This window comes from Lontra canadensis, unplaced genomic scaffold (genome assembly GCF_010015895.1).
Source record: "Lontra canadensis isolate GAN:19392208 unplaced genomic scaffold, GSC_riverotter_1.0 scaffold3, whole genome shotgun sequence".
NCBI lineage: Eukaryota > Metazoa > Chordata > Mammalia > Carnivora > Mustelidae > Lontra > Lontra canadensis.
In genome coordinates, this window is record NW_022630997.1 from 15,941,371 (window position 1) to 15,957,779 (window position 16,409).

At 44.8% G+C, this 16,409-nt stretch overlaps 1 protein-coding gene across 2 annotated transcripts in view; it reads right to left on the reverse strand.

Moving 5' to 3' along the window:
- The window catches only part of SUFU (SUFU negative regulator of hedgehog signaling), a 113,384-nt gene that overhangs the window by 73,090 nt on the left and 23,885 nt on the right, over nt 1–16,409 (reverse strand). For both annotated transcript variants that reach the window (XM_032881304.1, XM_032881294.1), the window contains exon 3: nt 5,829–5,965. In XM_032881304.1, coding sequence (XP_032737195.1) covers nt 5,829–5,965 — 137 coding nt within the window. The remainder of the gene's footprint in view (nt 1–5,828; nt 5,966–16,409) is intronic.

The window sequence follows — 16,409 nt, forward strand, 5'->3', positions numbered from 1 at the left end:
CTCCTTTCCCAGGCCTCTCTCATTTCTACTTCCTTTTCTCTACAGCTCAACTTCCCACCACTGAGTAAATGAACCAGCTGTCGTCTGGCTAAGTTACAGGAGTCTTCTGAGTCATTCTTCAGAGCAGGCTTCAGAGGCAGCCTCACACGGCCCCACAACTGGGTGTGTGCACTGCCACCCACCGCCATCCTCCCCAGAGCCTTGTCCCTCTTCCCCTTGCCTACCACTGTCCTGATGCTTTTCCTAAGGCTGTGGATGCTACTTGGACCTGGAAAAGCAGGTTTCAGCATTCAATGTACTGGATGGCACTGCTCAGCATGTCCACACAGGCAGATAGGCGGGGTGCTCCACACACACAGTCACCGAGTGTAAGGTAGCAGCACAGGTGAGGCAAGACCATCAGAGTTACAGTGCTAGTTACATGCCAAGTGTATCTGTGTGCATGTCAGATGGAAAATATGTGTTCTGCAGGACAGCATATGTGTAGCCCTTGCAGAGGATGGCCACTCGGGCCAGAGCAAGGCCTACACGTCACAAGGGAGGTTCTCTGCAGCATCAGCAAAGTGTGCCACGCTCTGAGAAGTCCTGAAAGGCCTAAACTTCATCTTAAAAAACAGTTACAATAGGGGCAATTATTCACACTTGAAAAAGGTTCTTCACCTAATAAAAGGAATGACTACAAAACCCCACTAAACGACATGGGCCCTATTGCGTTTCAAATATAAGATGATTTGTATAAGATTTTGCAGGGACTGTCAGCTACATAAATTGAAAAGCCACAGTTGAACTGAATTCGTTTTTTTGGTTGTATAACGTGACAAACACAACAAGGTGATTTTATTTGTATCACTATTATTATTGATTTTCTGTGTGGAGAAAGATAATGGCACCAAATAAGCATCATATCAACTGAGACAAGCATCTGATTCAGGGACAATCAAGGCATTTCCTTCCTAACAGGGCTTTGCTGTTAAATGACACCTTTATTGTCATTGCAAAAAAGGACCAAGGTACCCACCTTCTCTGTCCGTTTAAAGTTTTTAAAGAATAATAATAATAATAACTGCAGGTAATACATAGTTCTTCCTATATATCAGGTACTTTTTTTTTTTTTTTAAGATTTTATTTACTTGACAGAGAGACAACAAGAGAGGGATCGCTAGCACAGGGAGTGGGAGAGGGAGAAGCAGGCTTCCCGCAAAGCGGGGAGCCTGATGCACGGCTTAATCCCAGGACCCTGGGATCATGACCTGAGCCAAAGGCACACACTTAACAACTGAGCCACCCAGGCACCCCATCAGGTACTGTTTGGAAATATTAGCTCATTTCATCTTCTCAATAACTTTATGTGTAGTTACCATTATTATCTCTGTTTTCTAGATGAGTAAATGAGTTACACTGCCCAAAGTCAGGAGGCAGGGCTAAGAGTGAAGGCAGTCTGGGTCCAGGAGCCATGTTCTTCACAGTCATACTAGGCTGCCCCCTGGACCTGATAGCTGTGCACAGGATGGTGAACAGTATGGGAAGAGGAGCAGAAATGGGGGCTACTTAGCTTAGTACCAACAAGTTCAGGCATACGGTGCTCAGGACCTATACAATGCAGTGAAGTGGGAAAAAATAAAGAAAGAAAGAAAGAAAAGGAAAGAACAAAGGATGGTGATTACAAGTGGGCACAAGGTAGATTTCTAGAGAACTAGCCTGTGTCTTTTTTTTTTTTTTTAAGATTTTATTTATTTATTTGACAGAAAGATCACAAGTAGGCAGAGAGGCAGGCAGAGAGAGATGGGGAAGCAGGCTCCCTGCTGAGCAGAGAACCCAATGCGGGGCTCAATCCCAGGACCCTGAGACCATGACCCGAGCCGAAGGCAGAGATTTAACCCACTGAGCCACGAGGGCGCCCTGCGAACTAGCCTTTTTCTTGATTTGGATGCTAGTTATATGGGTGTGTTTAGTTTGTGAATAGTTATCAAGCTGTACTTTTATATATATTTTTTCATAACTATGAAAGTTAAAGGACCAGGGATGCCTGGGTGGCTCAGTCGGTTAAGCATTTGCTTCAGCTCAGGTCATGATCCCAGGGTCCTGGGACTGAGCTCTGCATCGGGCTTCCAGCTCAGTGGGGAGTCTGCTTCTCCCTCCCCCTCTGGCTGCTTCTCCCTCCCTCGTTCTTGTGCTCTCACTCACCTGTGCTCTCTCGAGCTCTCAATCTCCCCCTCGCAAAAAAAAAAAAAAAAGCTAAAGGACAGAAGGATGGATTTAAGAGGATTTGGGTAATATTACGAATGGCTTCTGCCCCCTCTATTTTCCAGATATTCCAGAGTGACTGAGTGAGACATGCCATGCGAACCAGTGGAGTCATCCATATGGAGGATTCTCCAATCCCATGTCCAGCCTGAGACATCCAACAGCCCACACATCAGCTGAGCAACAGGAACATAGCATCATGGTTAGGAGAATGGCATGAAGAGCTAACTTCCTGGTTCAAATCTTGCTTTGTACATCCTGTATGTGTGATCTTGGACATGTTATACTTCACCTTTCCATACTGTCTTGCTCCCTGCTACTCTCTCCATAGTATAAGACGGTTTCTAACTCCTAGTGCTTTACTGCATATTAAACGAGCCCTTGCGACAGTGGCTGGTGCACGTAACACACTATTAAATGTGAGCCTTTGTCTTCACCATTTAGGCCCATAGCCATGGACTCCTCCCTTGCATCACTTACCGTATACTTTTAAAAATCATTTTTCCATTATTTAAATAATTTATTATTATTCCCTGCCATGTTCCAAAAAGCATTTCAGGTAAGTTTGTTTTAGCTACTATTTAAGTAGTATGATCATATTACAGAGAATGTGGAAAACAGAAAACCAAGTGGTATACTTTTGGAAGGGCAGCCATCCTGCCGAGGCTGTGCATTGCCTGACATGATCTGAAGTCACACTAAAGACACCAGAAATGGGGCCTTGGTGCAGAAGGGACCATGCGGTACATACTGGACAGGCTACATTCAAGAAACAGCCACAACTTTTTTATTTAAAAAATTTCAATTACATAGGAAAGTCAGAAAGTCAGTACAGCAAATACCCATATGCCTTTCACCTAGATTCGCCAGAATTGTGGACATTTTGCCACATTTGCTTTCTTTTCTCTCTCTACACACACTTTACTTTTTTGTCTACTCATTTGAAAATTAAGTTACAGAAATCATGTCATTTTGTTCATAAGCGCTTCAGTTTTTATCTCCTAAGAACAAGCACATTAGCCAAATAACCATTACATCATATGGCACCCAAGGAATTTCAGTTGTATGGTCCTATTATCTAATATACAGTCTATATTTCTATTTTTTCCAGTGGCCCTAAAAGTGACCCCCCCCAATTCAGGATCCAATTAAGGATCACAAGTGCATTTAAACTGTCGTGTGTTCTGTAATCTAGTACATCCCCACACCTTACCCTTGTAGATCTTTCATAAGATTGACATTTTTGAAGAGTCCAGAAAGTTTTCTTATAAAATGTCCTACCATCTAGATTTGTCTGATTGTTTGCTCATGATTCAATGCAGGTGAAACCTTTTTTGGAAAAGTGCTACCCAGCTGATGTCTTCTACTGCGCACTGCCACTCATAAGGAGATACCCAGTAATAAGCTGTCCATTACTGGTGTTGCTATGTTTGATCATGTGGTCAAGCTGGTGTCTACCCAAATCCTGTCACTGTAAAGGTACTTTTCTCGGTAACAAATAAGTAAGTCCCTGTGAATATCTTGTTCCCCGAATCCTTTTATCCAATGGTTTTAGCATCCGTTGATCATCTGTCTGAATCGATGATCACACTAGTGGTGCCAAACAGTCCCTGATGATGTTTATTGTGTGGCTGAAAAGAACTGCCACAAGTTAAATCTTATTTCTCCACTTACTTGCACTATTAATTCAGAACTTTAATATCAGAACTATTTCAGAAGTTCATCTGCTTGACTCCTTCTGACAGTGACTCATAACACCTGTTTTTACATTTCTCTGATTTCTATCCACCTGAGCAAGTACAGTGAGTAGAAACAAACATATAAATGCACTGGCTTAAGCAGTGGGCAAGGAGTTACCTGTCTATACAAGCAAGAGGTTGCCTAATCTTAAAAGCCCCCTTTCCTACAGCAGATTAAATTTCCTATCAAGAAAAGTCTATCTTTCCAAAGACAGTTCTTTATCAGTCAGCTTCAGGCATCCAAAGAAGGAAAAGGGGGAAGACAAAAGGGTTCAATCAAGAGACTCCTGGTACAATTTTAAAAGTTTCTGCCAAAAACATTAGGACAGTACCAAATCCCATGGGCCACTGCTTCAGGCCTGCTTCCCCTGTCCCTGTGAAGAGGACTTCTTCCTGGTCAACAATCTTTTAGAACCCAAACATCATCCCCAGACCAACTGCCTTAGAGTCCCAGGGAAGCTGATTAAGAAACAGATGCCTCGGTCTCCCCTCTGACCAAATGAATCACAGCCACGCAGAGGGTTGGGGACAAACATGCCAGAGAATCTCATGAGCAGCCAGGTTTGGGAACCCTTGCGTAGAAAGGACCCACTGTAGTCCTCCAAAGTCCTATTCCACAGGACACAAAATGGAAGATAGTAGTTAAAGATCAGTCCCATAATGTGATAGCCACCCTGCCAACAACTGACCCCAGGGGTCCAGACAGAGGGCAGATGAGTTAAACCTAGAGGATCTCTTGCACCCCCAATTTATAACCTACATGAAGCTGGGAAAAAAGTCACTGTCACATCTATGGATCTCTAAATTTAGTCTCTACCAGAAGCATCTGGGAACAACACTCCAAAGAGGTCCTGAGCCAGAGGTCTCCTGTGGGGCCCAGGAACACATGGTTACAACAAGCTCTCCAGGTGCTTCTGAGGCAAGGGACCCAAGGACCACACTCTGAGGGTCTCTGCCCTAGATGCTGCTCATCCACGGCAGTCAGAGAGCAAAAGAGTTGGATAAAACTGTCTTGGCCTTCATCTGAAGGCTACTTACGAAACCAAAAAAAACAAAATCTTGAGACTATACGGGAAATGTTTGAGTAATTAATTAGCCGCAAAGAAACACCCAGATGATATGAAACCTTTCACAAATGATATTAAATTTTACTCTAGCATTTTATCTCACTGGAGGACTACAGGCAGGATGAGCTAAGGGAAGGAGACCAAGGTCCCATCACAAAGTCTCCACTTCGGGTGCCACGTTGGCAGTCTCCAGAGGGGCACCAGAAGCACGGACCATCCCCTGGAGGCCAGTTCAATCACGTGAATCAAATTTTTCTGACTGTAAAGTTCCCACCTGATTCTAGCTTGTGAGGGATCAAACTCCCAGCAATTCTTTCTCTTTGCCACACCCTCTACTGTTAACCCAAGGCTTAACCAAGATTAACACATGCTCTTGGGACCCCAAAAATAGAGATGGCTAGGCCACTGGCAGCAGGGAGCAAGGACCATACTAATTATGGGAAATGGGACAGACAAAGAATGCTGATCAGCTCTATGCTGAGTTGGCATTTGGCTCACTGGGAATCTGAGGTATGGCTGGCAGTCTGCAACACGGGCTCAGGGTATCATCACAGTGGCTACTGGAGGTCATAGTGGCATAGCCTTCTCTTCCCCGCCCCAGGTAGCTTCCCACCCAGGAGACACCAGGCAGAACAAGCCACCTTCGTGGTATAAATGGGGTATAGTACTCACAGGAAAGGTCACTCTACAGATATCAAAATAATGTCTATGAGTCCCCAAAGCCAACCAGGCTCATGACAAAAGGATCCCCACGCCAGCCGGCTCCTGGCGTTCTTACCTGACTGGAACACGTATCTGGCCAAGCCCTGCATTAGCTCTGCTGGCCATGTTGGGGGGGCAGACTCCCCTGTTTCTCTCTTCAGACGAAATGTCAATTCAAAGCCAAAACCACTAGGCCCGTCTGTTCCTGTAAATCTGGAAGGAATAAAAAGCAAATGTTTTTAGTTCAACTACCTTAGGAAAACTGTTTTTAAAGTCCAATTAAAGTTCTCCCCTATTTTTGGTGGCCTCACCATCCAAACCCCTTAATCAGAGGAATCTCCCTCAGTAGCCCAAAAGGAGTCACAATACTAGTCTCGCGCTCCTGCCACCCATGGTACATGGGTATGACCTCGGCCCAGGCAATCAAATTCCCCTGGTTGCACTCTAAATTATGAGTTCCACATTTTGTGGCTCTGGAACATTCCTTTGAGTGATTAAGGCTCTATTACCGAAAATCTTCCTTATTCACACTCCTTATTCCTTCAAGCTGTTAATAAGCACCTACTTAGTTTGCTAAGGACACAAGTCCTGTTGTATGCTCTGTGAGGACAAGACCCTTTCTCCACTCCCACCTTCACCCTGCCCCACCAGGGTACAATTCTTGGGCTGGGCAGGCTGGTCTCCAAACTCGGCATTTGTGGACAGGTCCCAAGGCAGATTCCAAATACTGGGAGGGCCTGTATTCTTCCTGACACCCAGTACCCCACACGTGCTCATCAATCAGCACATGCTTTTCCTGAAACCTGGTGTCCTGTGTGTACTCTTTAATCACTCGAACGCTGGGGAAGTATGATTTGGGCTCCCTTCTCACCCCAGGTGGACAAGAATGATGACAGTTACTCCCTCTATGGCCACATTCATCACGGTGAAGATGAGGCGAGGGAGGAATGCCTGCCTCTGACCTCTAGGAAACAATCAGGAGTGCCAAGTCTTCGGGGAAGTCCCTGAAATGGACTTCTGCCAGAGAGGAAAACGATGTGAATGAGAAAGCAAGTCCTGGTTGGTGGGGTGGGGGGGGGGAGTGACACACCCCCATTTGGGAGGGCAGCATTCAGGAAGGACTTCTTGACATCTCAGGAGGTTTGCCAGCATGGGAAGGGTTAAAAATTAAAATATGTTCATGATATAATTTTCAGTAATTATATCTTGTACAAACATGAGCCACAATGATTATACACATGTAAACTCCTCAGCATACAAATACAAACCATAAACTAAGATGACAGCCAACACCTCCTTGCTAGCCAAGCTCCTGGAACAGGGAGTCAGAGGTGAGAGTTTCGAAAGGATGATGATGCCCAACCCTGGAATTCCACATGCATCTTTCTTCTATCATTCTCCTTAGCACCCTCAGGAGGCCAGGCGGGAGACTGGACAGAAAGAGATTCCAAAGGCTCCAAAGCAAAGCTCGAAGCTCAGACACCAGCCCTAACCTTGCCTGTGTGCCTGGGAGAGCTCAGCCCTCCTGCACTTGCTGTAGCGGGAAGATAACCTCTGAGAAGCTACGCTGTCCAAAGGACTGAAAAGGAATCTGTCCTTAAAGGCGTCATGCTGGTGCCTAATTGTATTTAAAAGAGGTGTCTATGGTTTGCATTTCCTCTGAGTATCTAGCAGAGTGGGAGACAGAAACCAGTCTGAGGGTAAACAACTAGGATTTCACAGACCAGATGAGAAGTTGTTTGGCAGGACACAGGGTAAGCTATTTTCTTCCTTTTACTGAACTGTCATATTTGGGGGCAATTCAGTGCAGGGGCACTGAGGGGAATAGCTAAGCCAGCTGAGGCCGGAAGAGCCACCTCCCTGGGGCTGCAGGCTGGAGAGGAGTGTGAAAATCCAAGGTAATGCAACACTGACTCAGACTTAAAACTCCATCGAGGGAGATGGGTCACTAGGCCAAAGGGAAGATTTCAAGCAGCCTCCAATTAGAAGCAGCTTTGTAAAATGTATTAGACCATTATTCCAGGGCTTTCATCTTGGGCCAAGAAAAATACAGGATTTCTAACCACAAAAATTTGAGAAACAGACAAAAAGAACATGTTCCTCAGACTGCACGATGGGGAGAACTGTCAAACGCGGGGAGAAACCATCTGCGTCCGAGCAGCACCGCCACTGTGAGGAAACTGCGCACGCACGCACGCACGCACACGCGTGTCAGAGCAAGCGCATGTGCACATGCCCACCATCTGCCTCCATGCGGGGTTCTTTCTGGGCCAGCTCTGTGGTGGGCAGGCCGGCCCTTACTGGGCTGGCTGGGAGGCACAGGCCCGGCCAGATGGTGTCCACCTGCACTCGATTACCACCCACCAAGCGGGCTGGACGCACCCTCTAAGGTCTGAAACACGCATTTGGAATGGCCAGCCTCGGGATAAACACGCAACCTGGAGCCTGTCAGGAGGGCTCTTTTTCAAAGCAGACTGCCCAGGCAACAGCCAAGTGACAAGGTTGTTCAGTCTTTCCGGTCCCCTGGAGAGGCCTGGCTTGGTCTGCCCTTCCTCACGTGAGGCTTCTCCAGCCGCAACGGTTTTGTGGGACCAGAGGAGGAAGGCCCTCCCTGGGGCAGCTGTGTCCCACAACCTCTGACGAAGAAAAGCACGAGGGGAAACTGGCACGTGCTGCAGAAGGAGGGACGTGGGTCAGAGCAAAGCAGTCTTCTAACACAGAAGGCTGCTAAAACACTCGCCGGTGGTAAAAGGGGGCCAGTGGAATTTCTTCCTATGGAGATTTTAAAGGAACACCTTACAGGTTCTCCCCAATCTGGCAGAGAGCAGGTGAGGGAAGGGTTCTTGTCTTGACTTGTTGCAGAAGGATGGGTGAGACTGCTTCCAGCTCAAGAACTTCTGATCCTGCTCACTGAGGTACCCAGGGGAGAAGCTGGCTTTGTCCCAGCAGTTTGGCGAGCCTAGGGATGGATGTGGCGGCTTGCAGAGTAATATCAAACCTGCACACAGAAAGAACCCGTACTTTAATCCCAGACATAGCTGCCCGACCACTGGAACCTGCCCAAAGCCTGCCCCAAGCACCTGGACTAAGAAGGTATCAATCAGCACCCAAGAGGCCAAAATGCCCATTAAGATCAGGCAGAGATGAACAGGAAGCCAGGAGAGACTTTCTGGAGGAAACACAACAGCTGGAGTAGGCAGAAAAGAGCTGACCTAAAAGTTGGCATCTCGAGCTCTACACCACTAGTTAATATGGAAGTTCAAATCAAAACCACTTCATCCCCTCTGGGATGGCTAAATTAGAAGACAATAATAACGTGTTGAGGAGTACATGGAGAACGTGCCACTCTCACACACAGCAGGTGGGAATGTCAAATGGCAGGGCTGCTTTGTAAAACTGTGTGCAGTTCCTTAAAAAGTTAAACAAAGTTACCACATGACCCAACAGTTCCTCTCTTAGGTATACACCCAAAAGGACTAAAACTATTATGTTTACACAAAAACTTGCAGATTCGGGCGTCTGGGTGGCTCAGTCAGTTAAACTCAGGTCATGATCTCAGGGTCCTGGGATTGGGCCCCAAGTCGGGCTCCACGCTCAGCAGGGGAGTCTGTTTGTCCCTCTGCTCCTCCCCCTGCTCGTGCTCTCTCTGTTTCTCTCTCTCAAATAAAGAAATAAAATCTTTTTAAAAACCCACCAAGGGTGCCTGGGTGGCTCAGGGGGTTAAAGCCTCTGCCTTCAGCTCAGGTCACAATCTCAGGGTCCTGGGATTGAGCCCCACATTGGGCTCTCTGCTCAGCAGGGGGCCTGCTTCCCCCATCTCTCTCTGCCTGTCTCTCTGCCTACTTGTGATCTCTGTGTGTCAAATAAATAAATAAAATCTTTAAAAATTAAAAAAAAAATCCACCAAAAAACAAAAAACCTTGTACATTAATAATTCATAGTAGCATTATTCTTTTTTTTTTTTAAAGAGGGACTCTTTCTTTTTTTAAAGATTTTATTTATTTATTTGACAGAGATCACAGGTAGGCAGAGAGGCAGCCAGAGAGAGAGGAAGGGAAGCAGGCTCCCTGCTGAGCAGAGAGCTCCATGCGGGGCTTGATCCCAGGACCCTGAGATCATGACCTGAGCTGAAGGCAGAGGCTTTAACCCACTGAGCCACCCAGGCGCCCCATAGTAGCATTATTCTTAATAGCCCAAAGTGGAAGCAACCCAATGTCATCAATGGATGAGTGGACAAACAAAATGTAGTACATTCATACAACAGAATAAAGAAGAATGGTGCACTCATACAACAAGGATGAACCCTGAAAACATTGTGCTAAGTGAATAAAGCCAGATACAAAAGGCCACATAATACATTTATACAACATGGCTGGAATAAACAAATCCAGAGACAGAAAATCGATTAGTGGTTGCCAGGGGTTAGGGGAGTAGAGAATGGGGAGTGACTGCTAATGGGCACAATTTATTTTTGGGTGATGGAAATGTTCTAGAATTAAATTAGTGATGATAGTTGCACAACCTTATGAATATACTGAAAAGCACTGAACCGTATACTTTAAAAAGGTAAATTTCATGGTATGCGAATTATATATATATTTAAAAAAAGCTGGTATCTTAGGTACACCTCAGTGCTGGGGGGGCAAGGCCAACCACACCACATAAACCAGATCTTTGCCTGACTCTACACCTACTAATAACTGTGATGATTAACTGAATTTCTATTAAGTTTTAGGCCTTGGACTAAGCACTATGTCACAACATTTAATTCTCCAACAAGATTTAGCCACTGTTATCTTCATTTAACTAACATGAAAAAAAGACACTAAAGAGAGTTTAAGTAATATTCCCTATGTCAAACAGCAAGCAAGAGATAGAGCTTGGAGTTGAAGTCTGCCTGACTCCGAAGTCCATCTTCTTACTGCCATGTAACCTCATGCAAGACCTTTAACCTCTCTGTGCCTCAGTTTCCTCATCCATAAAAAGGGGAAAATAACAAAATGGTAACTATTTCAGAGTTGTGAGGATTAAATGTTAGAAACTGCCTGGAACTCTATAAGCATTATATCACTTATGCTAAGTAAAAGGAGCCAGTCACAAAAGACCATATATTGTATGATACACTGATATGACATGATAAATAATATATCTTTTTTTTTTTTAAAGATTTTATTTATCCATTTGAGAAAGAGAGAGCATGAGTGGGGGCTGGGAGGGGCCGAAGGAGAGGGAGAAGCAGACTCCCCACTGAGCAGGGAGCCCAACAGTGGCTCGATCCCAGGACCCCAAGGATCATGAGCTGAGCAGAAGGCAGATCTTTAACCGGCTGAGCCACCCAGGCGCCCCATATAACTTGTAATATATAATACAAATTATGTGTATATTATATAAAATGTCTACAATAGGCAAATCTGTAGAAACAAAAAGCAGACTGGGGACTATGTAGGGCTGAGGGACTGAGGACAAATGTGGAGTGACTGCTAATGCATATGGGGATTCTTTTTAGGGTGATGAAGAAGTTTTAAAATTAGATCATGATGATGGTTACATAACTCTGTGAATGTACTAAAACCACTAAATTATACACGTTAAGTGGGTGAACTATATAGTATGTGAATTATATCTCAATAAAGCTGTTCTTAAAAGTTAATGGAGAGGGACGCCTGAGTGGCTCAGAGGGTTAAGCCTCTGCCTTCGGCTCAGGTCACGATCTCAGAGTCCTGGGATGGAGCCCCACATCGGGCTCTCTGCTTGGCGGGGAGCCTGCTGCCCGCCCCCACCCCCTGCCAACCTGCCTGCTTGTGTTCTCTTTCTCTCTCTGTCAAATAAATAAATAAATAAATAAATAAATAAAATCTCAAAAAAAAAAAAAAGTTAATGGAGAAAAATAAAAGATTGATAGTAAAAAAATTCAAACTATAGAAATATAGATATAGGTACAAACATACAAAGAAATGTTCAACCTCACTCATGATAGGAGAAATGCAACTTAAATACAAATTAAAGCAACAAGAGGGGCGCCTGGGTGGCTTAGTTGGTTAAGCATCTGCCTTTGGCTCAGATCATGATCCCAGGGTCTTGAAGTCAAGTCTTGCATCGGGCTGCACCCTCTGCTTGTGCTCTCTCTCTTTCTCTGACAAATAAATAAATAAAGTATTTTTTTAAACACCCCTTTAAAAAAAAATAAAGCAACAAGAGACATGATTCTCACTTATCAGACCGGCAAAAATTAAAAGGTAGGCTATTATTCTATTGGTGAAGCTGTGGGGAAAGAGGTATTTTCATACACTGCTGGTGGTGATACAAGTTAGTACAACCATTTTGGAGGGTAAATTAGCAATACCTAACAAAATTACATATATTTTTAAAAAACCTTTTGATCCAGCAATCCCACTTCTAAGAATATGTAACTGCAAAATATTGGAGACAACGTAAATGCCCATTCATAGAAGAGTGGCTCAAAGAGTATTATACAGCTATGAGGGAGAGCTAACAAACTGATATGGATACTGTCGAGTACAAGGAAAAAATACTACAGTATACTACCTGTTAAGGAAGAAAGAGGGGGAGAGAGGAAAATACACATACATCTGCTCATTTGTGCAAAAAGCAACATAGGAAGAATAAATCAGAACTACTAAGATTAGCTACCTGCAGGCAGTAGGTAGGAAGGAGGTGGAAAGGACTGCAGGGCAAGAGGCAGGACTCATTTCTCTGAACATATATCCTGGTGTATAACAGGTGCTCAATAAAGATGATAAGAATGAACTAATAGGCTCAGGCAGCAACCTATCCATCAAGATCCAGCCTGGTCCCAGAGGAAGTGGCCCCTGCTAGTCTTCAGATCCTCTGATACCCTATGGAAGTGCTCTGGCAATCCTACAGTGCAGCTGGCAACAAGCCTTGCCCTTCTCACATCATAGATGTGACCACCCACCCAACTTTTCATGTGTTTGCCTACTGTAAGCCCACAGCTCAGGATATTGCAACATACCTGAGCTGCAAGGCAAACACTCTTCGCATTGTCTAATTATACTCCACTGGGCTCTGGGTTGAAGAATTGTGCTGCAGGGGAAGGGTGGGTGAGAGCCAGCCCAAGCAGCCAAGGCTCTTCGACTCCCCTGTCCAAGAAGCAGCAAACACCCACCAACCATCGGTCAGGAAGAGTCAACACATAATCTGATCTACTGCTCTACCTGGGCAGTTTAAATTCCAGAACAACAAGCAGGAGCCCCGGTCGGTGTGCCTACAAACAAATGTGGAGAGGCCAGGAAACAGGAAGTGGATCTGGCCCTTCCCCTCATCCTTCTGGCCATCTCCAGCCTCCCATGATCTGGGGAGGCTCCAGCTCTTGACCTAGTTCCTCAAAACACTTCATCGTGGGCCTGAGGGCTCTAGTGTTGCTGGAATAGGGCGACCAAATTGTCCTTGCTTTTGCCGGACTTTCCTGGCTTTAGAATTGAAAGCCTCCCGTCCCGAGAAAGCTGTTACTCTCAGGCGCATTGGAACAATCACCCAACACTGAAGTGGCACTACCTGACCCACACAAAGCAAAATGCGGCCAAATCCAAAAGCATCAAATATACATCAAGAGCCACTAAAATGTCAGCCAAGTCTCTGGAGCCAGGCTGCTTCGGCTTAAGGTCTGGTCCTGCTACTTCCTGACGGGGGGCAAATCACCTTTCCTCTCATGGCCTGTTTTTGTTTTTGTTTTTTTTAAAGATTTTATTTATTTATTTGACAGACAGAGATTGCAAGTAGGCAGAGAGGCAGGCAGAGAGAGGGGGGAAGCAGGCTCCCCGCTAAGCAGAGAGCCCGATGTGGGGCTCGATCCCAGGGATCATGACCTGAGCTAAAGGCAGAGGCTTTAACCCACTGAGCCACCCAGGCGCCCCTTAGGGCCTCAGTTTCTTCATCTTCATGGAGATATGAAGAACAAACCCTAAGGTAAATGTCAATGTAGGTCCAATGATTGTAACAAACATGCCATTCTGGTCCTGGATGCTGACAGTGGGGGAGGCAGTATGTGTGTGTGGAGGTGGGAGGTATATATGGGAACTCTACAGCCCCTCAACTACGCTGTGAACCTAAAACTGCTCTAAAAAATAAAGCAAAAATAAGACCTCTATTTTGAAAAATATTTAAAAGTCTATTTTTATTTATTTGCTTTGTTTGTTTGTTAAAGTAGGTTCCACACCCATCGTGGAGCCCAACACTAGGCCTGAACTCATGACCCTGAGGTCAAGACCTGAGGCAAGATCAAGAGTCAGACGTTTAACCATTTGAGCCACCCAGGCGCCCTAGTCTGTTTTTCAAAATAGAGAGATGAGTAGCCATCACATGGAACTACTTAAATGAGTTAATGTATATGAACCCCTCAGAGCAGAGCCTGGAACACAGTAGGTACTGTCTCAGTGTCCACTGTCATCTGTAGTCATTCCCAGTTCTGGAATTTTACCCTAACGGCATAATCTTATATTTGGAAAAAGTCCATTGCATAAATATATTCCATGGTATTTATAAGAGTAAAGAATTTGGAGGCCGTCTAAATGTTTCATGAGCTGAGGTATTCTGAGTTCTGGTGCATGGAGTGGTGGGTCATCACACAAGTCATTAAAAATGAGAGTTCTGAAAACAGGAGGACTAATCCCTGAGTTTTGAGAAGCGAATTGCTCTGCACCCCTGTCTAACTGGAGAGAGAAAGGGGACAGGGACGTCAGAACCCCACTCTGAAGCCTCTATTGTTTGTTGTTCACCTGTTCTCAACTATAGGATAAAAATACAAATAGCTCTTCTTCAAGTGTTCATGAAACTGGAAGCCTTGTGCATTGCTGGTGGGACCGTAAAGTAGTGCAGTGAGAGAACAGTATGGTGGTTCCTCAAAAAAAAAATAAATAAATAAACATAGCTTTATCGTATGATTCAACAACTCCATTTCTGGGTATAACCCAACAGAAATGAAAACGGGATCAGATAGATACTCGCACACCCATGTTCACAGCAGCATTGTTTACAGTAGCCAAAAGCTTAAAACAACCCACATGTCTATTGATTGGTGAATGGATAAACAAAATGTGGATGTCCACACAATGGAATATTATTCTGCCTTAAAAAGGGAGGAAACTCTGATACATGCTACAACACGGATGAACCTTGAAAACATTACACCAAGTGATATAACCCAGACACAAAAGGGCAAATGTATGATTCCACTCATAAGAGGTGCCTAGAGTAGTCAAATTTATAGACACAGAAAACAAAATGTGGTTGCCAGATCTCCATAAAAAAAATGCAGATATGAGTAGCTAGAATGGAGTGGGGAAAGGGGGATGGGGAGTTACTGTTTAGTGAATACAGAGCTTCAGGGGTGCCTGGGTGGCTCAGCCATTAAGTGGCTGCATTCAGCTCAGGTCATGATTCCAGTGTCCTGGGATTGAGTCCCACATCAAGCTCCCTGCTCAGTGGGAAGCCTGCTTCTCCCCATCCCCCTGCTTGTGTTCCCTCTCTCGCTGTGTCTCTCTCTGTCAAATAAATACATAAAGTCTTTTTTTTTGAAGATTTATCTTTATTTATTCGACAGAGATCACAAGTAGGCACAGAGGCAGGCAGAGAGAGAGGGGGAAGCAGGCTCCCCACTGTGCAGAGAGCCTGATGCGGGGCTCGATCCCAGGACCCTGAGATCATGACCTGAGCCAAAGGCAGAGGCTTAATCCACTGAGCCACCCAGGTGTCCCAATACATACAATCTTAAAAAAAAAAAAAAAAAATTTTGAGTACAGAGCTTCAGCTGGGAAGATGAAAAAGTTCTGGAAATGGATGGTGGTGACAGCTGCATAACAATGTGAATGTACTTAATTTCACTGAACTATACACCTAAAAATGGTTAAAATGGTAAATGCAGATTTTACTACAGTCATGAAAAAGCATGCAACAAAATCTCATACAAAGTGTGATTCAAAATATCTGTGCAGGGGCACCTGGGTGGCTCAATCAGTTGATCAACTGATTCCCAATTTCAGCTCAGGTCATGATCTCAGGGTTGTAGGTTCAAGCCCCACATCTGGCTCCAAGCTCAGTGAGGAATCTGCTTGTCCCTCTCCCTCTGCTCCTTGCCTACCACCCCTCACCCAGTTTGTTCTCCTTTCTTTCTCTCTAAAATAAATAAATAAAATCTTTAAAAAAAAAATTGTGCGGGGTGCCTGGGTGGCTCAGTGGGTTAAGCCGCTGCCTTCGGCTCAGGTCATGATCTCAGAGTCCTGGGATCGAATCCCGCGTCGGGCTCTCTGCTCAGCGGGGAGCCTGCTTCCCTCTCTCTCTCTCTCTGCCTGCCTCTCCATCTACTTGTGATCTCTCTCTGTCAAATAAATAAAATCTTTAAAAAAAAAAAATTGTGCATACACACAATGTAGAAATACTTGAAAAAATGTATGTGAGGAAAAGACAGGAAGAAAATGCAATAAAATTATTATAGTAGCTACCGTAGTACAATTTTTCTTTTTCAAACTTCTTTATATTTTCCAAATTCTCTACTGTTCATAATCTCTGGTCTAGACTGTAAACCCCACAAGGACAGGCCTGTGTCTTATTCACAACTGTACCTACCAGACATCTCAAAGAATCTGTAGGCTGAAGGTACATATTGGACACTCTGGTAATG